The sequence below is a fragment of the Nyctereutes procyonoides genome, unplaced genomic scaffold (assembly GCF_905146905.1).
Source record: "Nyctereutes procyonoides isolate TBG_1078 unplaced genomic scaffold, NYPRO_anot_genome, whole genome shotgun sequence".
Classification (NCBI taxonomy): Eukaryota; Metazoa; Chordata; class Mammalia; order Carnivora; family Canidae; genus Nyctereutes; species Nyctereutes procyonoides.
In genome coordinates, this window is record NW_026575140.1 from 83893626 (window position 1) to 83918296 (window position 24671).

The window sequence follows — 24671 nt, forward strand, 5'->3', positions numbered from 1 at the left end:
TGCACACGCACACACACACGCGGGAGCTCACACATGCACACGCAGGTGCCCACGCAGACACAGGTACATGCCCACACACGCACACGTGGGCGTTCACACATGCACACGCGGGCGCTCACAGACACAGGTGCCCGCGCACACACGCACACGTGGGTGTTCACACATGCACACGCGGGAGCTCACACATGCACACACAGGCACTCACGCAGACACAGGTGCACGCCCACACACACACACGGGAGCTCACACATGCACACGCGGGCGCCCACGCAGACACAGGTGCACGCGCACACGTACGCTTGCACAGATCTCCGTCCTTCGCTTCTGCCCGGCCAGGTGCGCCCCCAGCACCACCAGCCCGGTTGTCGCGAGGAGGAGGGTGGGGAGAGGCGCCGCCCCTCCCTCTCCCCTCTCCCCCTCCCCCAGGGGACCCCATTCATTCGGGAGGCGCTGGGAGCCCGCCCCCGGTCCCCTCAGGTCCCTCTGCCCCCGCCCCCCTCCCGGCCCCCGGGGACCCCGTTCATTCCGAGCCCGCGCATCCCGGGCGCCCGGGCAGCCCGCCCCGCCCCGCCCCTCCCGCCTGCGCCCGGCCCTTTAAGTGGGTTCTTACACGTTATTACACAGACTCGCTCGTACTGGGGCCGACGGGGAGGGGGACGGGGAGAGAGGAGAGGGCGGAGGGGAGGAGGCGGGAGGAGGCGGGAGGAGGCGGGAGGGAGAGGGAGAGCGAGCGAGCCTGGCGCTCGGGAGGGAGGGAGGGAGGGGGCAGGATGGCTTAGAAGCCTCTGGCCGGGCCGCGCCGGGAGGAGCTCCGGGCAGAGTCGGGGGCTGTGGTCATGGCCGGGGCCGCAGAGTCCCCTCGAGGGCGCCGCCTCTGAGGGAGGCCCCGAAGTTAGCATCAGGGGGACTTGGAGGCTCCGATCTCAGCAAGTAAGTTGCCTTCTTCTCCTTCTTCTCCTTCTTCCCTTTCTCCCAGCTCCCCGGCCTGCAGGGCAGCACGTGCCCTCTCCAGGTGCCCAGGATCCCCGGCAGCTCAGCTCGCTCTGGCCAGGCACCTGCCACTTTGGGAGCCGCGGGGACAGCGGAGGGCTCCGCGCGGGTTTAAAGTTCAGCCAGGAAATGTGAGCTCCCCAGAGCCCGCAGGTGTCCTGGGCGCTGGGAGTCCAGCCTTCGTGGGGCTGTAAACAGCACCGGGCGGTGCTGGAGCAGGGCCCCCGGGGACCCAGGCCACCCCACCTGGCACGCGGGAGGCCCAGGCGGTGGGGGACCGGGGATCACCCCCCTGGGGCGGCAGCTCCGCCTTCAAATGGGGGTGTAGTTGGCTGGGCTGGGGTGCCAGCTCCCTCAGAGCCTCTGACCCTAGGCTTAACTCTCGCTTTTCTTTTAAGTCCGGCCAAATTGGAACCGCGGCCTTGCTGTTTCTGCCCTCCTTGCCCCCAGTCACTTCCTGCATGCCTCCCTAGCTCTCTTTAAACATCTTTCCAACTGCTCAGAAAGGCCAGGAATGCTGGCCGCAAGGGCAGGGACAGAGAAGAGGGAAGGCCATCATCACTCCCTTCTCCTCGAATCCGAATCTGAATCCCTGTGTCTCCCTGGGGAAGCCTCTGTGCTTCCCGTCAAACAGGGGCAGCCCCTCCCAGGACTGGAGTGGCCCAGGTCAGCACCGGCTCATTGGGCCAGGTGTGGCCCCCAAAGTCCCAGGGCTAGCCTGAGCAAGGGCCAGTAAGGCGGCCCAGGCCCCGTCCTGAGAGCCCCTTCAACCACCAGGAGATCAACAGGCACCTGGATGTTTGCTCTGGGTCAGAGTGTGCCAAGTGCTTTGCTCTCTTTTTGATCCTTTTAACGGAACAGATGTTTGCATCTTCGTCCTACAGCTGAGCAGCAGCAGCTTGGTGAGGCTGTGGAACTTCCAGGCAGTACTCAGCTTACGAGCGAGATTCTCACCTGGGTCTGATTCCTAGACGTACCTTTTTTTCACTCCTCAGCCGCGCATCCTGGCATCCTCGGGCTCTCGGGTCCACAGAGCACCTTTCCCTGTGGGAGGGAGGCAGTGAGAAACAGCTCGTATTTATGGAACCAAGGACTGAGCCAGACGCACTCATGGGAGTTCACCTGGACGCCAGTCCTGCGGGGTGGAGGTCATCCACCCACTTTCCCAGGAGACCTCAGTTTTAGAGCTCGGAGCAGGACTAAGGGCAGAGTGTTACCCTCCAAATCCTTGACCTCTGACTTCAAAGCCAGACTCTCCCCGCTGTTAAACACCAACCCTGAAATGGGTGCCGACCTTCCCCAGACCTTCCCCAAATCTGTGCCTTTTCCTCAAAGCCGGGTGGAAATCCCATCAGCTGGTTGAATGAGCCCCCAGGGCGCCCTAGAATCTGAGTGAAGCACCAAGCAGGGTGGACGGCATGGGAGTCAGAGGGAAGAGGCCCTCGGGTTCGGCTCTGACACCATAGCTTTGTCAGGTGGCCTGGGATTTTACGCTATTGATCTGCCCAGAGATGGCCTCGCTCTGCTTACTGGGGGTGGCAGGGTGCGTGCCTCTTGGCCATAATATTAAGGACCTGTCATTCATTGGGGGCCAACTGTGTGATGTCGGGCATGTTGTGTATGTGGCCAGATTGCTTCTTCTTCTTCCATCCACTGCTTTTCCCACTCTTCCTCCTGCCCCTCCACCAACCTCACCTCATCACGCCCCCCCCATCCCATTCGTGGACCCAAAACAATCTGAAATTAAGTTCACTGAGCAGAGACTTCTAGCCTAAGGCTAGAAGAAGACAACATTCTTTTACCTTGGAAGGAATATGTTGGGGGCATTTATGGAGTGTTCATGACTTTGCCCAGCTCTGTTTATTAATTATGAGGTTGCTAATAAATTATGACAACAGCCTAGATGATCAGAACAGCACCAAGGCCCCCACCAAAAGGGGGAAACATCTCGTAGGGCGCTTGTCTGCACGTTGTGGGCAAGTATGTGCTCCCTACGTTCCCTTGGCATGTTCTAGATACCCTATCTAGCTCTCCGGCAGAGCTCGGACTGCCTTCTCCAGGCCTCTCCAAAAGCCACGATCACCTGCTGGTAGGCCTGGCAGGCCGTGTCTCTTCTGGAAGTAGCTCGCCTGCATGAAACAGAGAATGAATGAGCTGCACCCAGCCGAGCAGGGGACAGGCCGACCTGGGAGCAAAGAGTAGGTCTGGAAGCTGGCCTTCTTCTGAGGATGAGGTCAAATGTCCCTGGGCTTCCCCTGGGAGAAGTCTCTCGTGGGTACCCCCACCCCACCCCAAGTCCACACACATCCTTGACAGAACCAAGCTCTTCCCCAGTGAGCCCAGCAGAAACCTGAGTATGGCCCAGTCACAGATGCTCTCTCTGCCCCTCGGTCCCCGGCGGGCTGCGTGGCCCGATCCCCTTGGCAGGCTTTCTGCAAGTGCCTGCCTGGGTGTCTCAGCCGGGGGTTCGAGACCCCCAGTCTCTAGCACCGCTCTCATCACCCGTGATGGAGTTAACCCCCCAGCGGAGACGGCACAACTAGAGCGCCCCTTCGCCGCTTCCCATCTGCTCTGAGAATGACCTAGTTCTCATGCCGTCTGTGGTCAAAGCCACAAATGGGTGGAGTGCACCCTCCCATACTTGTAAATGGCATCGACCTCTTTTTCTTTTTCTTTTCCTTTTTTTTTTTAAAGATTTTATTTATTTATCCATGAGAGACACACAGAGAGAGGCAGAGACACAGACAGAGAGAGATGCAGGCTCCCTGCGGGGAGCCCGATGCGGGACTCGATCCCGGGACCGTGAAGGCAGAGGCTCAACCACTGAGCCACCCAGGCGTCCCTCGACCTCTGTTTCTTGTTTTCAAATCTGTGCAACAGCCATTTCTTTGATCACGTAGCGTGTGCCAGGAATGATTAATTTTTGAAACCCCCCCAAAAAAAATTTTTTGAAAACGCTGGAACGTGGTCATTCAGGCAAGGTTATGCTTTCCACCTCGGAGCCTGAGTGCCAAAGCTAACATTTTCTGGGCAAAACTGATTGAACATTTCAGCTGGGGGTGGGAGTACCAGGGAGAGAACAGAGGAATCCATTAGGTGGTTGGAAGGAGCCATTTTTAGATTCAAATTTTCACCGTGTCTGAGCTATAGACAGGCCACTGAGAGCTGCCAGCGTGTCTAGGCGAGGGTCCATCGTCACATGTCTATCGAGACAGTTGTCAGCCATGGAGGAATTTTTCTGTTTCTCTTCAAGACAAGATGAGCAGCACAGGAGTTCAAACACAAAGGATTGCAGTGAGGCATTTGGGAAAAAAAAAAATACCTGAATGTATTTGTCTAAGAGCCTTGTGGGTGGCTTTCTCTGGGATTATTTTAAAACAGATGGGACACCGGCCCTTCTGAGACCCCGGCTGCTGAGAGATGCACATGGCCCCTGCCAGTGCCCCAAGCTTATCTAGTTCCTCCTACCTTGACATTCTGATAAGTGAGCTATTCTAGGCCACAGAGCCCCGGACGGCAGCAACCCTTGCCAACGACCGTGTTAAGTTAAATGTCAGAGCCAAACCTTTAACACATGACCCTGGAGATCCTGGCTGGTGCGTCAATGTTAAGTTCCATCCATTATCATTCCAGACCGGAGCAGGCTGAGGGGCAAAGGTCGGGGATCATCTCACCAGTGTGTCAGGTGGCAACAGCACTACGTGGTCACCAGCGGTCAACCCATATGGTGGCTGGGGAGGCTGGAGGCCTCGGGTTGGGGAGTCAAAGGGAAATAAATAGAGAGGGAGGGAAGGAGAGATGATGGCAAGCTTCCAGACTCTCCTTCTCATCCCCTGTGACTTGGTGCTTTGAGGCTGGGGGTGCTGCTCATCCCCATGTCCTCTTCCACATGGTGGGCTCCTTACCTTAATACCAGGTGGGTGCCGATGCCATCGTCCTGCATTATTTCTTTCTGCTCATAAAGGAAGAGGAGGGTGAGGAAAATACAGCAGGGACATGCCATCGGGGACATGTGTTCTGTGCATTTTGTCCTCAGAGTCTGTCCCTCCCAAGACGGTGCTTTTGAGCGCTTGATGCTCAGTCGGGCCAGGAAGAGAGTCCTAAGGGCAACAGGGATGAGGTATTGCCCCTGTGCTCCAAGAAGTTGGTCATCTAGCAGGGATAACAGATCCCACAGGTGCCTGGGTCCAAAAGTCCCTGACAAAGGTTATGCCAACCCGCTAACCTGGGCTATCCCAGAGCACCCCCCTGTCTCAAGTCTCCCTCACGCCTGGGCAGCCATGAATCCGCTCTCATCTCTATAGTGTTTGTCAGCTCAAGAGTGTTATATAAATAGCATCACACGGTATATAACCTTTTAGTTTTTCAATCAGTATGATTCCCTGGAGATCCATCCAAGGGCATGCGCACCCCTCTGTGTGTGTGTGTGTGTGTGTGTGTGTGTGTGTGTGTGTGTGATATTTCAGTGTGGCTGCTGAATTTGTTTGACCATTTACCCCTTAAAGGATGTCTGGGTGGTTTCCAGGTTGAGGCTCTTATGATTAAAGCTACTCTAAAGACGTGTATACAGGTTTTTGCATGAACATAAGTTTCCATTTCTTTGGGACAAGTGCCCAGAAGTGCAATTGATGGTTCACATGGTAATTAAATGTTTAGTTCTTTAAGAAGCTGACGCATTGTCTTAAATTCCCATCAACAATGCAGGAGGAAAAAAAAAAAAACAACAATGCAGGAGGGATCCTTTTCCTGTACAGCCTTGCCAATGTGTGGCGTTGCCCCTGTTTTTTATGGTAGCCGTTCTGGTAGGTGTACAGGGTATCTGGTCGTGGTTTTGCATTAGGGAAAATGCTGTTGGTATTGACCATCTCTCCATGAGCGCCTTTGCTCTCCCTATATTTTCTTCAGCTAAATGTCTTTTCCCGTCTGACACCCATTTCCTAGTTGGGTTGTTGTACTGTTGGATCTCGAGAGTTCCATATGGATGCGAGGTACGAAGCCTTGTCCTATACGTGGTTTGCTTTTCCTGTAACAGGGTCTGTTTTTCAGCAAACGCTTTTAATTTCGATGAGGTCCAATTTATAAGTGTTTCCTCTTATACGTGACGTTTTTGGTGTCAAGTCTAAGAATTCTCTGCCTGCCATAGATCTTGAAGTTTCCCCCAGGTTTTTTTTCCTTCTAAAAGTTGTATAGGTGTATCATGTACATTTAAGCGCATGATTCATTTTGAGTTAATTTTTGTATAAGATTTAAGACTTAGTCAAGTGCATTTTTTTTGTCTTTGGATAGCACATTGTTCTGGTGTCATTTGTTGTAAAGAGGGTTCTTTCCTTCATTGAATCCCTTTTGCACTTTCGTCAGAGACTTTTTCTGAAATGACCAAAAATGAGTTAATAAGTGCAGAGCATTTAGAACGCAACCTGGTATACGGGGAGCCCCCTATAGGTTTCAACGCTAATTATGGGGATTTTACCTGCCGTGGCCTGTTTCTCTGGTCTTTGCTCACCATTCACTCACTTCCTATCACCATCCCATCTTCTTCACTTGTACATAAGTACATTCGTATTCCCACGGCCCTGCTTTCTCGTTGCTGTCTTCTCTGTACCTCTCCTACCTCCTATTCTCTAATCATCATTGATAAATTGGCACCAGCCCAGGAAATCTGTCCCCTGGGCTGTGGACAGGAAACAAGTGGTTTTTCATTTTGATTTAATTATTAATCTCCTTTATTATTTAATGCAGAATACATACTCACGGTGCAGGGTTACAATGAAGAGAATGTATTATAACTGTGCTGCTCACTTTCAAAGAGATAGCGGGCTTCAGAAGGAAAAGTACTGGCTGGACAGATACAAATGTGGGGAAAATGGGAAGAGGACTAATTTGATTTTCGTGCCCTTTTATTCATGATTTTTCATACATCATCTGCAGCGGGGCGGCAGGGGGTGGGGGTGGGGTGCTGGGTGGGGGAATTGGGACTGTGGCCGGTAAGCCACGGCCAAGTATTAGGAAGAACCGATGTGAGGACTCCTCGAGAGGTCCACAGCAGCCTGCCCGGGAAGGCCATGAAATATTCCATCTTAAGCAAATGAGAGCCGCTCAAGTTGGGAACCTCAGTCACAGGCTCCCAGGCTTGCTCCATGGAGGCACTGCTCAAAAATTAGGTACCTGTGAAACGTTAAATTGCTGGAAAGGTACTCATGGCACGATTAAGACTTTCAAATCTATATTCCATACTCTGATTTAGGCCTAATTTCGCCCTTTTAAAAATTGCTGGATATATTTGGACTCACTTAAGTATACTCAAATAGACCTTTTAAATACCATCAAAATGATCTTTTTTGTCTCTGTATTTTCTCCAAAGAACTGAACTCCACCAGCAAATGGCAGATCTCTTGGCTCCCGTTTCAGATGAGAACCCTGTCTTCCTAAAAAAAAAAAGAAAGAAAGAAAGAAAAAAAAAAAAACCTTGAGTGAAACACCATTTAATCCTTCTCTCTTTGCTTTTTATCTCTATTGTGAAGTGTCAGTATTTTTGTTTCTTTAATGACAAAGTGAGCATGGGATTAGTCTGCAGCACTTCTAATAGAGTACATGTTTCTCTGCAGATACCAAAGAATAATGCATGAGGTTTTATTACATCCTTAGAATTATGGTGCCAAAGCCTCCAAGGATGCAATTTGAATGAGCAGCTAATTATCTTCTCGTGTCTGGGCTGCCCAAGGCTCTGAAGGCCCCAGGCTCACCTCTGGTGCCCCTGGTGGAAATGACTGGCCCCTTTCATGGCATACCCAGAAAAGTCAAGGCCACCTGTTAGGCCTATTGTTACATTTTTCAGTGTTTATATTATAAAACTTCACATTCGTTGTTGCTATGTCTACGGTGTCATCATCTTAGGAGTGAGCTAACCAGCATTTCTGTGCTCTGGGTCAGCCACAACTCTCCAACTAGAAGGGGGATTAGTATTATAGGGTCCTCATGAGCCAACCCAAGAGTTCTGAAAGAGCCTTGACAGAGACACCAATTACTATTATCATTCCATCACAATTCCATATAATAATAATAATACTGGTTTATTTCATGCATCATAGCTGATCTTAGCCTGGAACAATTCAGGCTAGAGAACCAAATGCATCATACTACTGCTGTTCGGGAGGATAGAATTTTCCGGAAACTATGGGAGCTATTGCATTAACATTACGATTCCCTTGGATATGTCCATTTCTGACGTAGGAAAGAGACCCAGGGTAGGAACCTACACGGTAATGTGTAACTCAGGGCGAGATATGAGGCCAGGAAAAGTCAGGATTATAATTCAGAACCAAGATCACAGTCTGTTTCATGCTCTGGACTTGGATGGACGTCAAGGGGGAAAGGAGAAGAGCATGAGCTCTGCAGCTTGGCCACCGTCGGTCTAAAGCCGGGCTCTGCTGTTTAGGAGCTACATGATCTTTGGCAACCTCTCTGCTTCTCTGCCTCTCAGTCTCCTTACCTGTGTAAGAGACACATCATACTGACTCTCCAACATTGTTGAGATGATTGAGTGAGTCAACATACCTGGGGCACCTGTTCAGGGTAGCCTACGCACACACATTTCACCTGCAAAGAAAACCAAGAAGTCAGCATAACCAGCTACAGGACACAAATCGAACCCATGTTTAGAACACTAGAGGAACGAGTATAAAGAGCATAGGGAAGGTGGCACAGATGGGCTGGTTGCTCCCGAGAGGGCCGCCTCGTGTCAGGGTGTCTCTGAGTCAAAAGCAGGCACAGCTGAGTTACCCTGGGAGCAGCCTCAGCTCTCCATCCACATCCCCACCTTGACTTTGCTCTAAATCCAAATCCCACTGGTGCCGCGGGGCCGGATCCAAGGGCTCCCCTTGGAGAGACAGAGCCCCCCCGCCCCTGCCAGGCTGGAGGCCCAGGTGCCAGGGCTGGGGAACTGTGTGAGTCTGCGGGCGCCCCCCAGGCAGGAGCAGTCTGAGCCGGGGCTGGGGCCCCTGAGCACCTGAGGTGTCCTCACGCACCTTCCACAAGCGGCCCTCTTGCAGAGGCCCGAGCAGCTAGGCCTCCAGGAGCAGGGTGTGCAGGGACATCCACAGTGATGAAGTGTCCTATCTGACACAGCCCGCTCCTCCCACCACTCGGTCCCTGGTTTCACCTTCACACAGCCACGGGGGACCTGCGTTCCAGAGAGGGGGCTGCCAGCACCCACTTGGCTACAGCAGATCCCTGCAGGGTCCCCTTCACTGGGCATCCGGCTGGGAGCAGAGCAGAGAGTACCCATCCCCCGAGCCTTGTGGGCTCACGAGAGTGAGGAGCACCCTGAGCATAAATCCAGCTCACGAGGTCTATCCCTTCTCGGGGCACAGCCTCACAGTCCTGCCACTCAGGGACTCCCCAGTCGCCGGTGATCGGCATCCTTCCCATCGGAGCCAGAAATGAGCTGGGGCTGCTCCTGTCCTGACAGCCCTCCTCTGGAGAGGCGGCTCCTTCCACCTGCTTTGAGGCATTTATAGTCAGAAATCTCTCCCCACTGAGAACCAGGGGCTGCAGAGGGCTGTGACGCTCGTCCAGGCTTCCACCCGCGACAGCCTGTCTGCCAAGGCTGCAGCTGGAGAGGGAAAGGCAGCTAGGCCAAGATGCAGGCACGCAGAGGGGTCGTGACAGCCACCTGCACAGTGGAGGGGCCTGGGGAGAAGGGCTGAGGGCTACGAGACGGGGCTCCTTGGGACCAGGGGAACCAGCCCACTTACCCCTCTCCTTGCTGTGCTGTGAGCCCCAGATTGGGGCCTCTGGCCTCCTTAGTGTTGAGGGCTGACAGGCTGTGTTCAGGGAAGACCTGTTAGGGAGACTTTGGCGCTACTGCAGCTCTTAGCACCGTGCTCAGCATAACTCAAAGGACACCCCAACGGGTCCCGGGGAGGGAAGAGCCTCTCTTCGCCCCAGCGGCCCAGGGGTATAAATTGGCAGCTGATAGACTCACAGATATATTTTCTTTGATTAACTCGCTGTTTCAAAAACTGTCCAATTTGTTGTCAATATTGGAAAAAAAAAAGAATTTCAGGTTGAAAAGTCTTCACTTCTGGCTTTTCTGGGAAAAGAAAGAGGGAGGTCTTACAGCAGCAGCTCCACATTCTTGGGTGGCGGCAACTAGCTGCTGCTCATCAGTAGGGGCCTGTGGCCAGGAGCACACAGGGCTCGGCTCACCCCGCCTCTGTCCCCATCACTCCCTGTGGTGTCCCCAAAACCCAGAGCAAACATTTGATTGCCCTTCCGTGTTCAACAATTGCTTTACCCAGAATAAGGAGGATGATATCTTTTAAAATCTTTTCCTCTATTGAAAATCTGGAAATGAAGGTCTAAGAAGAGCTTATATTCAAACAAACAAACAAACAAACAAACAAAAAAAGGAGAAACTATATTATCTGTACACGACCAACATAAGGAGCATGTCACAGAGTGTCTGCGTTGGGAGAAGCCAGTCCAGCGCCTCTGCTCACTGAGCTTGGTAGGCAGCATAGGTTGGTCCCAACCTCCTGGGGTCCAGGTTCCGGTTACCACGGCACGCCCACCCCACTCAGCCACACCGTTCCGGTGCTGTCCCCCCTCTTGGCAGAGGCAGACACACTTTAGATGAAGGAGAATCCTGCTCAGTGGAATCCCTGACTGCTGGCTCGTGGTCTCTTCCTTGCAAGGGGCCGTGTGGTCCAAACACAGACATCTCTGGGAGTAGAGGAGGCACTCGGGGACTACACCTGAACATGTCAACTGGGACACATGGACATCCTGCCTCCTGGGGACAATTTAGGGACCCGTGGGGGGCAGATGTTGCCGTTGTCAGGAAAAGTCAAGGGGCAGCTGGAAGCCAGAGCAGGAGGTGCTCTGAAGGCAAGTAGGAGGGAGGATGGAAGGCTCAGCCCCCAAGAGGAGAAGGGAAGGGGCTCCAGGCAGCCTGGGCACATCGGGCAGGATGGCAGCAAATCATGAACTGGTTTCATGGCACAGACCAGGCATGCGTCCTTCTGGCGGTCTCCTGGGCCGGGTATTTCAGGGCCTGATCCCCTGATCCCCACTGAGGCTCAGAACCACTGATGGTCTCTGGGGGCTGAGGATGAATCACCTCAGAGGCAGGCCTATTTGAGTACTAAATGTGACTGCATTAAAGTCACCTGGCACAGAGGTGGCACCTAACGGGTGCTCAGTACTTGAGCATCCCATGGCAAGCGGGCTCACCCACCATGGACCTTTCCCACCCAGTCTTTCCTGACCCTTCCTCACTCACCCTGGCAAAACCAAATTAAGAACTCTGTCTTGGTCTCTGCACGGCATTCATTGTTTGCCGGTGTTGCCCACCAGACAGTGACTCCTCGAGGGCAGAAAATACAGCAGCGTCCCCGATAGCAGGTGCTGTTAGAACCCCCTGGGGTCAGGTTCTCTGGGCGTGGGACCCATAGGCATCAGCATGGGGTCCAGCTCCTGGCTGATTACAATGTACACCCAGGGTGGAGAAGCCTAGAGACCCCAAGAGGGCAGTGGCATTAACATGGCTGGGAGCTCCTCGGAGGCTCCAGAGCAGCCGAATCAGAATCTGCATTTTAACAAGTTCTCTGTGATTGGAAAGCACAAGAGAGCTGGTGAAATGCTGATTTAGGTCCTTCTGCTCCCAGGGCCCAGCAGAGTGCAAACTTGCAGTGACTGTTCAGGGAGGGTTTAACCAATTGGAGGAAGGGAGGAGGGAAGGAAGGAAGGAAGGAAGGAAGGAAGGAAGGAAGGAAGGAAGGAAGGAAGGGAGGGATAGAATCTGCTTGTTACAGTTCTCAAAGGGCTTTCACACCTAATATCGCACATGCTATCACCCAGATAGTTTTTGAACTTGGGTTCAAAAAATAAAACCACAAAACATCCAGGAATTAAGGACTAGGTTCCCAGCTAAGTTGATAGGAACAAATACCTGCAAAATGAATGGGCTTTAAAATAAAATTCCTAATGGGTTCTTAAAGATTTCTTACTCCTGAGCTCCTCTGCCATTAGACCTCAGAATGCACTATAAGGTGTGTTGTTTTCTAAAGGATGGTAATTTTGAAAGTGAGGAAGCCAGGACTCGCCCCCTGGCAGGAGCCAGCCCATCAGCATGGTTTGGGCACAGGTTCCGGGGGGCTGGGGCCAGTGGCTCACATATTCCTGGGTGAAGTGGGGCTCAGACAGGTGCTTCTGGGCTGGGAGCCGGGCCTGTGTCAGCCGCTAGTTCTGAGGTCAGGAAAGGCAGCTGCGGTGGCCACAGGAAACTATAAAGCAGAGGCCAGAACTGCAGCTTCCAACCTTTTGTCCTCAGAGGCTGCTGAGCAAAAGGGGTCATGGAAAGCCCCCCTGTGTCTCATTCTGAGGTCAGCAATGGGAGGGTGGCTGGGGTGGTGCCGGACACCATGGGGGGACCCTGACCCCACACTCCAGGCACCTGCACCCCCACCCACAGACTCACAGATCCCCTCTGCACCCGGCTCCCCAGTCTGGGTCACCTCCCCTCCTCTTCTTCGTCCTTCTCCCACCAGGGGTCCAGGGAGGCGGCTCCTCGGGACCCAGGAGGAGAGAGCAGAGGACCCAGGCCCTGCAGGTCACCCTGCAGGAGAACCGCCAGCCTTTGCCCCCGTGAAGGGCCACAGGAAAGAGTTCTTAGAAAGTTCTCCAGGCACAGCCTCTTGGGGATCCCGCAGAGGCTGGAGCCAGCGGGGTACACCTCTCCAAACAGCGCTTCTCGGCCCTTGCAACCACTGTAGGTTCTAGAAAGTGTGCCTGCAGCAGCGCTGAGACTGTGGGCAGCTTATTTAAGCTCTCCCCCAGCTTCCATCTTCGTAAAATAAGGCAGCTGCCGCCCCCCCCCCCCAGGGGGGTCACTGCAGCCCTGGAAGCAGAATGCTGAGCCGCAGTGACTCCTGAATTGGGGAAGCTCTCCTGCCACTGAGCAGCAACTGAGCCGGGGGAGAACAGTACGTGCGCCCTCGTCATTCAGCCTTCCAGGCTGCCCTCCTTGGCGGCCACGGTCATCATCCCCATTTTGCAGAAAATGTGACTGAGGCTGAGAGCAGTGGCTTTCCCCGAAGTCCCTCAGCGCCAGGTGCGATGGGAGGCTGGCGCCTGAGCCCAGAGTCGGCTCTCCAACTGTCGGTTACTCGGTCCCCCTTCTATTCTGACTTTGCTTCTGCCAAGGCAAATGACCCCAAACTAACAGCTTAAAACCTCACCCAGCTTTGGGCTCAGGGTTCTCAAGTTAGCAGCCCAGGCATGACACGACTGTGTCCTTTGCTCAGGGTCCGACAAGGTTAAAATCCAGGAACTGGATCTGCGGCAGAACTTAGTTCTCGGTGATTATAGGACTGAGGTCCCTGTGTCCTTGCTGGCGGTCACGAGGGGCTGCTGTCAGCACCCAGGGTCACCACATTCTGGGCCACACGGTCCCCTCCATGTCCGCAGCTAGCAAAGAGCCTCTCCCCCACATCTCACTCCTCTGGTCCTCCCCACCTCCTGCTCCAGGGAAAGCCCAGTCCCCGCTGGGGCTGATCTGAGTAGGTCTGGATTGCCCCCATCCCCCCATAGGCTCCCTTTCCAGGCCGGCTGTGCCGTGACACAGCCTCATCTTGGGAGTGAGCATCCCACCCTCAAGTCCAAGGGGGATATACTGGGAATTTATATGGGGGGTGCCTTTCTGCTCGTGCCTTCCCTCTACCCGGCACGTCCTCCATTGATAACACCTTTACTACTTCCTGCTACTTTGAAGGTCCTTGAGGGCACTGGGGCAACCACCAGGGAGTATTTTCATATTCCAACAATACGGCCATATAGATTCATCTAGAACAGTCCAGAAAGAGCTAGTCTGAGATAGGAATATAGCTTCCTCCATGGCGCTTCCTCCCACCTGATCCCATATCCCAAATCTCCAGGAAGCAGACCCTGACCCAGCATAAGAGAGAAAGGAAGACATCATTAAGGATGTCTGCTATCCTCGTTTCCACAGTAGGGAAATTGAGTCCGAAACAAGACTCCCAGGGGCGCCGGGGTGGCTCGTCAGTTGAGCATCAGACTCTTAGATTTCGGCTCAGGTCATGATCTCAGGGTTGTGAGATCGAGCCCCACATCTGGCTCTGTGCTGGGCATGGAGTGTGGAACCTGCTTAAGATCCTCTCTTTCCCTCTCCTTCCGCACCACCTCCCCACTCCCTCGCAGGATCTCTCTCTCTCTCAAAAAAAAAAAAAAAAAAAAGACTCCCAGCCCAGTGCTCCCTTCAGGAAACCCTGCTGACTTCCAAATGCAGTTTCTACCAAGATGCTGCATCCACAGCTCCCGACTTCCTACAAAAGGCATCCCATGACAGAGCTTTCCTTATTGTATGTAGGTGGCGGGGGCTGGGGGGAAGGTTGGGAGTTCTTAATACAGAGGTCCACTAAAACGATGTCAGAGCCACTCAGGCATCACCCGAAATACAACTTCCTTGGGTTTTGCCTCTTTTGATTCTTTCTCCACTTGTGTTTTTATATCAGAGTTCAAACCACTTTGCTGGACTTCAGGCTCTGTCTTCCCAAGAGTTTTAATCATGTCCGGGCACAGCTTCCTATTCACAGACACAGGAGAAGGTTCCCGATGAGTGGCAGCACCAGGCTGGATGAGCTTTAATGGGATTTGTTCAAGTCAGTGCCTTTCCCGAGTCCTGCAGAGAGCAGCTCTCGTACCCGCTTGCCTCCTCCAGCCCAAAGCCTTCCCTGAGCCTCTCTCTCCACAGGCAGTTCTTTTTTTTTTTTTTAATTAATATATTTTTTTGACATTTTTAAAATTTAAATTCAATTGGCCAACATATAGTTCCACAGGCGGTTCTGCTCAGACCTGGGGTTCAAGGGGACGGTGCTAGACTGTAAACTACAGGGAGGCTGGGTCTGCATCCAGCTCATTCTCTGCTTAATCTCCAGCTCTGGGCAATAGCACTTCCTAAACTAATGCTTGCCAAATGGGTGCGTAAATGGACAGAAGAGATCTTGAAAATCTGATTTAAAAAAGCTCATCTCCGTCGTCCCTGAAAATTCTTTTGATTTTATGGGGTCATTGCATTGGAGGCCAGGATTTCTAGAGTGGGCATTTCACCCACTCTCAGGAAGAATGTGGGTAGGAGATGGCCCATACCCATCAGCTTGATGCCTGCCCTACAAGCAGCCCCCTGGGGCCTCAGATACTTGACTTAATGCTCTATGTTTCTTTCTTTGTCCTTAAAATGGGGGCTTAATGGGGTATTACATTAAATTTCACTTCAAGGAGAGTTTATGAATATACCTTTACATTTATGCTTTTTTTTAAAAAAGATTTTATTTATTTATTTATTTATTTATTTATTTATTTATTTATTCATGAGAGACACACAGAGAGAGAGGCAGAGACACAGGCAGAGGGAGAAGCAGACTCCATGCTGGGAGCCCGATGCGGGACTCATCCCAGGACCCCGGGATCACGTCCTGAGCCAAAGCAGATGCTCCACCACTGAGCACCCTGGGCACCCCTCTGCTTATACTTCTGTTTGTGTTTGTATCCATATAGTCTTTCTCCAGCTCCTCATAATGGGCCCCAGAGCTGGACTGGTGGAAAGTATTATCCGAGGTTTAGAGCAGAGTAAATTGAGGGAAAGAAAGGTAAGACTGTTTTCCCTTGGGTCACAGAACAAGTTTCTTGGAGGCTGAGCTAGGACCTAGATCTCACCCCGGGCTGAGCAAGGAATAACATCTGCCAATGAATCTAGCACATTTGCAGGACCGTGCCAGTACCAAATCAGAAGCGCATCCTTTCCTTTCCCTGTCTGCTGGACGCGGAAGGTCCTCAGATGCTGACTGAGGTGTCCTGGAAAACCTTTCTCTGTTTCTAGTACAATGTGAGGCTTTCTCCTACAAGAACTTATGAAAGTACATTTAAAAATAAGGAAGGAAACAGTGCGGAAAAGCAGCAGAAAAGCTATTTCTCTGGAAGAGCTGAGGGCAGGAGAGCGTGTCTTCCCGGGTGCCCCAGCCAGTGACTCACCCTCGCCAGTGCTGTGCCTGCCCCATCCGACGTCAGTGGTGGGACCAGACCCCTACCTGGGTCTCCCCAGCGGGGGTCCCCAGAGGCTCCCAGGGCACTGGAACTACAGCAACCCCCAACCTTTATGGGCATCTCTGAGTGGGTTCTCAGTAAACAGTCTTCAACCCGGGGGCAGAGCAAAATCATGCTGTGGAGTCTGCAAAAGCAGCACCAAGGCTTTCGTCCCTCGTTCCATTTATCTTTGTAACTGCCAAGTGAGGGCGCAGGGCGCAGTGGGCAGGTGCACAGGGGGAAAGGGCCAACGGACGGCTGAGACAAACAGCCCTTCTCATGACCCTTCAGTATGATATTTTAAAGGTCACCTTGAAACTGCCACAACCACCGAGGCAGCAAAGAAAAAGGTCTTCCAGGATCATCCGACTGTCCACGGTGGGTGAAATCGTCCCCCGTGGTTTATAGAACGTTCGCCTGGGACGCGTGTCAGGGGCACTGTTCCTGGGAACCGGAGTAGCTGTAAAACCAAGACCAGCTTGCTTGTCAAGACGAAGGGCCGAGTGATAGCGTCCCCTGAGATGAAGTCTCCCAGGATCAGAAGCTCAGAGAACTTTCCGGAGCGAGCAGCTCATCAGTCTAAGCAGGAACCACAGAGCAGTCTGCAAGCCATTGTACGGTGGGCACTGTGACACCTCAGCCTGGAGCCAGATAAACCTCAACTCAAACCCCAGCACAGCCACTTAACTGCTTCAGCTTCATTGTCTTTGCCTGAAAATTGGAGGAATAATAGCGGCTCTTATCTAATAGCTCTGTTGTGAGGATTATAAGTGAGCTAATGGGTATAAATTTCTTCGCACAGCGCCGGGCCCGTGAATGCTCAGAAATGTAAGCTGTAATTATCAGCTGTGGAGATTCTCATGGTCTTTCCCGGCTTCACCACAGTCTTAAAGTATTTGAAATGAGAGTGAGTAGAATGTCAGAAAAACAGTAGACTATTATTACCAGTATCTGGGTGTTTCTTTAAAGTGTGACATATGGGGCAGCCCGGGTGGCTCAGCAGTTTGGCGCCCACCTTCAGCCCAGGGCATGATTCTGGAGACCCGAGATCGAGTCCCACGTCGGGCTCCCTGCATGGAGCCTGCTTCTCCCTCTGCCTGTGTCTCTGCCTCTCTCTCTCTCTCTGTCTCTCATGAATAAATAAATAAAATCTTAAAAAAAAAAAGTTGGGCAGCCTTTTTCTAAAATTATTATTATTTTTTTTACCGAGATACTTGATTGGGATAACTGACGTATAACGTATTAGTTTAAGGTGCATGATGATTCGATATACGTGTATGTTGTGAAATGATCACCACGATTAGTTTAGTTCACACCCGTCACCAGATATAATTACAATTTCTTTCTTGTGATGAAGACGTTGAGGACCTACTCTCCTGGCAGCCTTCAGACGTAAAACACGGTAGTGGGTAGTGTTAACCATACCCACCTCGCTGTGCATGTCATCCCCAGGACTTACTTTACTCCCAGAAGTTTGTACCTTTTTTGACCCCCCCCCGACCCATTTCACTCGCCCTGTGCACCCTCTCTCCCTTGCAACCCCCGATCTGTTCTCTGCATCTGTGAGGCTGGCTTTCTGTTCGTTTGTTTTTGATTCCACATCTAAGTTTACAGCCCTTCGAAAACCTTAGGGGCGTTAGTATCTTGCCTACCTCAGGGCTTCAGAGGGCAGGGAATTACCGCGTCAAGATTTTTCATGGTGGGTCCACACAGCGATCTGTCATATGAGTAAGCACTCAGACAGCCGCAGACTCCCCCCCTCGGACGGTCGGAGTGACCACATGGTGAATCAGACACTCACTGCCTTTTCCTTTCTGTCTGCTGCTAAGATCTGAGACATAAAGGAAGGAGACAGGGAGATCAAAAGAATAAAGCTCAGACTCTGCTTCCCGTGAGCAAGAATCCAGACAGCAGCTCTTCCAGGTGAGTGTTTGGTGGCCCAGGTATCACTTAACCATTTACCTCTTTGGGACTCTTACCTTTTCTCTTATTTGTTCATTCATTAGTTCAACAAGTATTTTCTGAGTACACAGTATGTTCCGGGCCCCCCTCTGGGTATTTGGAATGTGGGAGGGAACAAAACAGACACAACCGTGCCCTTGTGGAGCTTATAGTCTGATGGAGGGGGAGAGGATACTAGAAATAAATGTGATGCATAAGCAAACAGTGTTAACTTATTGGAGACTACAAGCTCCACCTCCGACCGGTAGCTGTGATCACAAGGGACCGTCTGTATAATACAGGCACTTCATAAATGGTTGTGATTATTATCCTTTAAATAGCTCCCAGATTTCTTAAATCCTTAAAAACCCAATGTGTATTTTGAGCCTATGTATTTATTCATTCAACAAACAACTATTCATTCATTCATTCATTCATTCAACAAGCAACTAATGAGCTGCTTTCATGTGCTAGAACCTATAGTAGGTGCCAGGGACATAAGCAAATAATATAAGAAAACATGGTCCCTGCCCTTGAGAACTCTGCATTTGGGTCCACTGTGCACCAGAGGAGGGACCTTTGGAAGTAGAGGCAAGAATAACCCGGAAGTCTTGTGCTTCTATGAATCAGCACAGTCTCCTTCACTGATGGTGTCTTTCTTACCTCAATGCATCCCAGCTATGGCTGGCGATTCTAGGAATGCTATGAACCAGGATATGGAGATTGGAGTCACTCCCAGGGACCCAAAGAAGATTCCCAAACAGGCCCGCGATTACATCCCCATTGCCACAGACCGCACTCGCCTGCTGGCTGAAGGCAAGAAGCCCCGCCAGCGCTACATGGAAAAGAGTGGCAAGTGCAACGTCCACCATGGCAACGTGCAAGAGACCTACCGGTACCTGAGTGACCTCTTCACCACCCTGGTGGACCTCAAATGGCGCTTCAACCTGCTTGTCTTCACTATGGTCTATACCATCACATGGCTGTTCTTCGGTTTCATCTGGTGGCTGATTGCTTACATCCGGGGTGATCTGGACCATGTTGGCGACCAAGAGTGGATTCCTTGTGTTGAAAACCTCAGTGGCTTTGTGTCTGCCTTCCTGTTCTCCATTGAGACTGAAACCACCATCGGGTATGGCTTTCGGGTGATCACAGAGAAGTGTCCAGAGGGCATCATACTCCTGTTGGTCCAGGCCATCCTCGGCTCCATCGTCAATGCCTTTATGGTGGGGTGCATGTTTGTCAAGATCAGTCAGCCAAAGAAGAGAGCAGAGACCCTCATGTTTTCCAACAACGCGGTCATCTCCATGCGGGACGAGAAGCTCTGCCTCATGTTCCGGGTGGGCGACCTCCGCAACTCCCACATCGTGGAGGCCTCCATCCGCGCCAAGCTCATCAAGTCCCGGCAGACCAAAGAAGGGGAGTTCATCCCCCTGAACCAGACGGACATTAACGTGGGCTTCGACACTGGGGATGACCGTCTCTTCCTGGTGTCTCCACTCATCATCTCCCACGAGATCAACGAGAAGAGCCCTTTCTGGGAGATGTCTCGGGCCCAGCTGGATCAAGAGGAGTTCGAAGTCGTGGTCATTCTAGAAGGGATGGTGGAGGCAACAGGTAAGACATTTTATCCTCCTTGGGCCACAGAACCCTCCGACATGCCTGGGAGGCTTAGGCCACTGGGACTAACAGGTGGAAGTTGTTGCCTGAGCGTCCTGGGATTCTCAGTCAGCCCAACCCCTAACTGAGACCCAAGGGCTATTGTTCAAGACAGGGTAGTACCAGCAGCTGATGTCTACTGAGCCCCCCCAGCTTCTGGGCATCGTTCTAAACTTCAAACATATCAGATCTCTTTTAATGCCTTCCTACCTCCCATGAGATGATGTTCCTTATGTTACAGATAAAGAGACAGAGACCCAGGCAGGCAGTTCATCCACTTTTGTCCAAGAGCCCGTCATGGGGCTAGGATGCCTGTGAAGGAGGGGGGACCCCAAAGCTGGCCCTTGCTTTCAACAGGCTACACTGCTCCCACCCCATCCTGGAGCATGTGTCTACCGAAAAAGAGCTCTGTGATCAGCTAACTCTGAGAAATGTGGTTGAACGGGGGGCTCAGGCTTCTTTACAGTAGGGCCTGGTGACGTCTTTATGGGCCGGGAATGGCTCAGTGAGAAGAGGCCAGGGTGAGGCACTCCCCAAACATGAAGATTCCCAAAGTCCCAGAATCCTCTTTTGGGAGAGATGTCTATGCCCCGGGCCTGGGGGAGCAGCTGACTCCGGGCTGCCTCCCCCCGGAGGAGTCTGTCCCTAGGTTTCCCTGTGGAAGGCTGGCTGAGTGAACATGGGGCGGGCCAACAGCACAGCTGTATCCACATGTGCCCGCCCAGCACCTCCCTGCTCAGCTCCCAGCTCCCAGCTCCCACAGGCAGCTGGCAGCCCTCAGAGGCCAAGGCTTTGGTGCGGGGCCCCAGGGAGCCCAAGGCCGCGGGAGCCCGAGGCCCCATTCCTAGCACCCCTGCCAGACCCCCTGGGCCAAGGAGCCCTCCAGCAGAACCCCGCACCTGCTTCCTATTCCTTTTTCTCCCCTCGCCCTCTTTTCTTTTCACCCAGCAGACTGAGCACTTGTAGAAAACTCACTCGGAAAAAAAATTAAATAAATAAAACTCACTCAGGCTCAGAACAATATATATTTTTCTTTTTTAAGAAAAGATTTTTTTTAATTTATTCATAAGAAACACAGAGAGAGAGGCAGAGACACAGGCAGAGGGAGAAGCAGGCTCCATGAGGGGAGCCCGACATGGGACTCGATCCCAGGACGCCAGAATCATGACCTGAGCCAGAGGCAGGCGCTCAACCGCTGCGCCACCCGGGCGCCCCACGATAAATATTTTTCTATTCCTTGGACCACAGCGTAGGAGCCTCCAATCCCATTTAGCAGTGGCTGCTGCCTCACGCAGCTTCGTGCCAGCAGAAAGCATTCCTGTTCTGGTCTTGCCCTTCCAAGCCCAGAGTTCCATGTAGCACATCGCTTTGCCCCCCGAGAGTCCGGGGCCTGGCACCGGGATGGCCAAACAAGCCTTCCCTCGCCTTTCGGGAAGCTGGTTCCCGGGTGGGAACCTCCGACGGGGCGTCACAAGCTTTCTCATTCAGAAGGAGCCTGCTGAAGCCGGCTGGGGGTGAAACAGGCCCTGTGGGGGGGGGGGGACTGGCACGGAGGGGGCTGCTCGGCCATCCGCCGGGAGCTGGAGCCTGGCCAGCAGCATATGGTGATGGCCCACGGAGCCCCGGGGACCGAGCCCGGCCAGGAGGTAGGAAGCCTGCGGCAGGCGCTCGCTGCCCGTGGTGCGGGGCAAGAGCATCACTCTGAGGCCACGGAGGAGGGGTCGCGGCAGACGTGTGGGGACAGGCAGGCGAGTTGTGCCTCCCAGTGCCCCCTTCTGTGGCGGGATTGGGTGCCTACCCAGCAGAGCTGGTCCCTCCCCTAAGTGGCCTGCAGGTGACCTGCCTGTCTAGGTGACCTCCTGCCCGCCCCCACAACCGTGGGGAGCCCCTGGGAGGCGAGGGAAGGAAGGAGAGCACCCCCCACACGCGTCCACTCTCCACGACTGTCAGGGCCTGGCGGTCACACTCACCAAGCAGAGACGTGCACGGCTCGGCTGTAACCCGCGGGGCGCCGGGCGCTGCACCTGCCGCCCGAGGGAGCCTGCATCACACGTCCCGCGTGTCGCTGGGGAGATTAGACGACACAGTGGGGCATCCCTCGTAAAGCACAGAGCCCGGCACCTCCCAGGGCTTCTTTCCTTTCCCAACCCATGGGAAGGGGAGTGCTGGGGACACAGGGGGCCCACTGCCACATCCCAAGGGGTGAATCAGATTGGGGGGCAGCCCCGGGGTTCCCATGAAGAACCCAACCCATGTCCTTCCTAAGCCTCCCGGGCCTCAGACATCTAGGTGGTCGGTGCCCCACTGGAGCCTCTGCTGGCCGGCGACGCAGGCCGACCCAAGGGGCTGCACCGGGAGCACAGAGGAGGCTGCAAGCCCCTGGGGAGGGGGCACTGGGATGCCCAGCCCTGGAGTGCTGGGCGGAAAGCAGCCTTGCACCCGGGTCTGGTGTGTGTGAGGCCCCAGCTGATGGAGCCCACAGAGGCCGCAGGCTTCTCCGCCGTTCCAGGGGCACAAGGCAGGACCTTCCTTGGCCCGAAGATTAAATATCAGCGAGCTGCTCCCCTGTGACCCCAGGCGCAGAGGCTTCCTCGTCCAGAAACAAAGTGCTCTCCTCCCCGGAGAGGAAGCAACACCTAAAAATAACACAGGCGAGCAAGGGCTGAGCAGCCGGGGGATGGAGGCACGGGAGCAAGCTGCAGCAGTCTGGGGGCGGGGGGGGGGGTGTTGGAGAGAGAGAGGGAGAGAGGGAAGGAAGGGTGAGGGAGGGAGAGAGAGGACAGGACAGGGAGAGAGGGAGAGGGAGAGGCTTCTGCCCACGTGTCTACCCAAAACAATCCACGTGTGGCCCACAAGACTGTCAGCGTCTCTACGTTCACTCACCCTGAATTTATCTTCGTTCCAACCCCTTTCCCACCTCTGTCGCATTTCAGTCTCCCAGCCCCGATTGCCCTTCTCAGGTAGGTCACTGGCTCCAGCTATTCCAGAATCATTCACCCCAGCCCCGAGGCACCTACCCTAGAGTCTTGTGCTGGCTCCCACTTTCCTGCCTGCACCACACCCAGGCTCCGCGGGGCCAGGGCCTCCCCACCCCCCCCCCGGGCCTCCACGACCGCGGAGCTCCAGGAGGCCCTCGGAGCCACGCGGGGCAGGTGCCGCTCGGCCGGCTGGGCCGCCCTAACGCCCGTGCCCTCTGTTCCCCAGGCATGACTTGCCAGGCGCGGAGCTCCTACATGGATACGGAGGTGCTCTGGGGCCACCGGTTCACGCCCGTCCTCACGCTGGAGAAGGGCTTCTACGAGGTGGACTACAACACCTTCCACGACACCTACGAGACCAACACGCCCAGCTGCTGCGCCAGGGAGCTGGCCCAGATGAGGCGCGAAGGCCGGCTCCTCCCGAGTCTCCCCAGCCCGCCCCTGCCGGGGGGCTGTGCAGGCGCAGAGCCGGCCCCGCAGGCCGAGCAGGGGGGCGAGGATGAGCCTGAGGGCCTGAGCGGCTCCCGGGGGAACAGGGGCTCGGTGTGAACACTGCACCCGCCCCACCCCCGCGGCCTCCCCGACGGTCTGTGTGGGCACAGGGGCTGCAGCAGAGCCGGAGCCGGGAGGGGGGTGCGGGCCGAGCCAGGTGGGGGTGCAGGGGCTGCCAGGCTCTGCAGGGAGGAACAGTGCATCGGTCCTGCAGCCTCTCCGAGCGGGGGGCCTTTGCCTGGGTCCCCGTGGCCCTGCCGCCTCTGCCCCTCCCTGCTCGTGTCAGCACCAGCCGACGGCCTGGCCAGGATGGGTGTCCCCACAGGGGTGGTGACAGCGCGGCCTCTGTCTTCACACACCCTTCCCTCTGCCAGCGGCCGGGTCACCTCCAGCAGCCAGCCGCCCCCCCCCGGGGGGCTGACACATCGAGGACCGTCCCCCCACCCCTCATTCCCGCCACCCCGAGGCCCGTGGTGGGCTGTGGTGCAGATTCTGCGGGCGGTTCCCCTCAGCTCGGGACGACAAGGCCCTTAGTCAATGGTCGGTTGTCATCTGCGGAGCATGTTGTCTCCTCTGCTGTGTCCTGCGTGTCACGGGCAGCCCACCAGGCCTCCCTGGGGTGCCCCGCAGAAGGCGGCCGGCTGCAGCGCGCCCAAGCACAGGGGCCCCCACCCACTCTCGGCCAAGGGGGGACCCAGCGCCGCTTCCCGTCCAGTCCTGGTGGCCCCAGACTCTGAAAAGACCCATCTCCTTCCCCAGGGCTCTCTGGCGTCCTCGGCCTGGGGGGAGATCCAGGGAGAAAGCGGGGGGGGGGGGGTAGCAGGATGAGCCTGTCCAGGGGCGGGGAGAAACACCGAAGGGCAAACGGCTCAATTTTCAAAATAAGCATGAGCACCCATCATTGCCGAGGGGACCTGAGGTCAGGCTCAGCGCCCCCGTCTGCAGGAGGTGCATGTGAGGCCCAGCAGGGGGTCCCCCCAGGCCGGCCAGGCCCCCAAGCCCAGCTGCGAAGCCCCCGGGACTCCTCCCCGCAGGCTGGGCCCGGACAGCCCAGGTGAGGCCCCGGGGCGCAGGGTGAGGGTGATCAGTGCAAGACTCGGGGAGCCCGGGCACCTTAAGTCAAGAGCAGAGCAGAGCCGTGAAGAGGGTGCCTCTGGAGGGCTTTCCTGTTCCAGTCTAGACACGCAGAAGAGGAGGGCAGGCGGTGTAGATGGCCCTGCAGCGAGGCGCGTGTGGCATGTGTTGACGCACACGGGCTCCTGATTAGCTGACCCGGGCCTGGAGAGAGACGCAGATGTTTCCACGGAATTGTGAGCCGCGGGATGGTGACTTCCACAGCTCTCGGCCGGCCCTGGGTAATGGGAGCATTTGCCCGCTTGCCGTGTGGCGCCTTCCCGGAGGGAAGCCACAAGGTTAAGGCCGAGCCAAGGGGATGGCTCTGGGATCTCAGGCCCACGGCCCCTCGGGCCGGGTGGTCAGGGCCGGGGCTGGTGAGAAGGGACAGCGGCCCGA

General features: G+C 54.7%; 1 protein-coding gene across 1 annotated transcript; it reads left to right on the forward strand.

The window, feature by feature from the left end:
• The first annotated feature begins 792 nt into the window (after window positions 1–792).
• KCNJ5 (potassium inwardly rectifying channel subfamily J member 5) lies at window positions 793–23277 on the forward strand. The gene is made up of 4 exons (XM_055306405.1): window positions 793–930; window positions 17919–18012; window positions 18709–19647; window positions 22894–23277. Exons 3-4 carry the CDS (start codon window positions 18711–18713, stop codon window positions 23214–23216), a joined length of 1260 nt encoding a protein of 419 aa, XP_055162380.1. The 5' UTR covers window positions 793–930; window positions 17919–18012; window positions 18709–18710; the 3' UTR covers window positions 23217–23277.
• Window positions 23278–24671: the final 1394 nt, after the last annotated feature.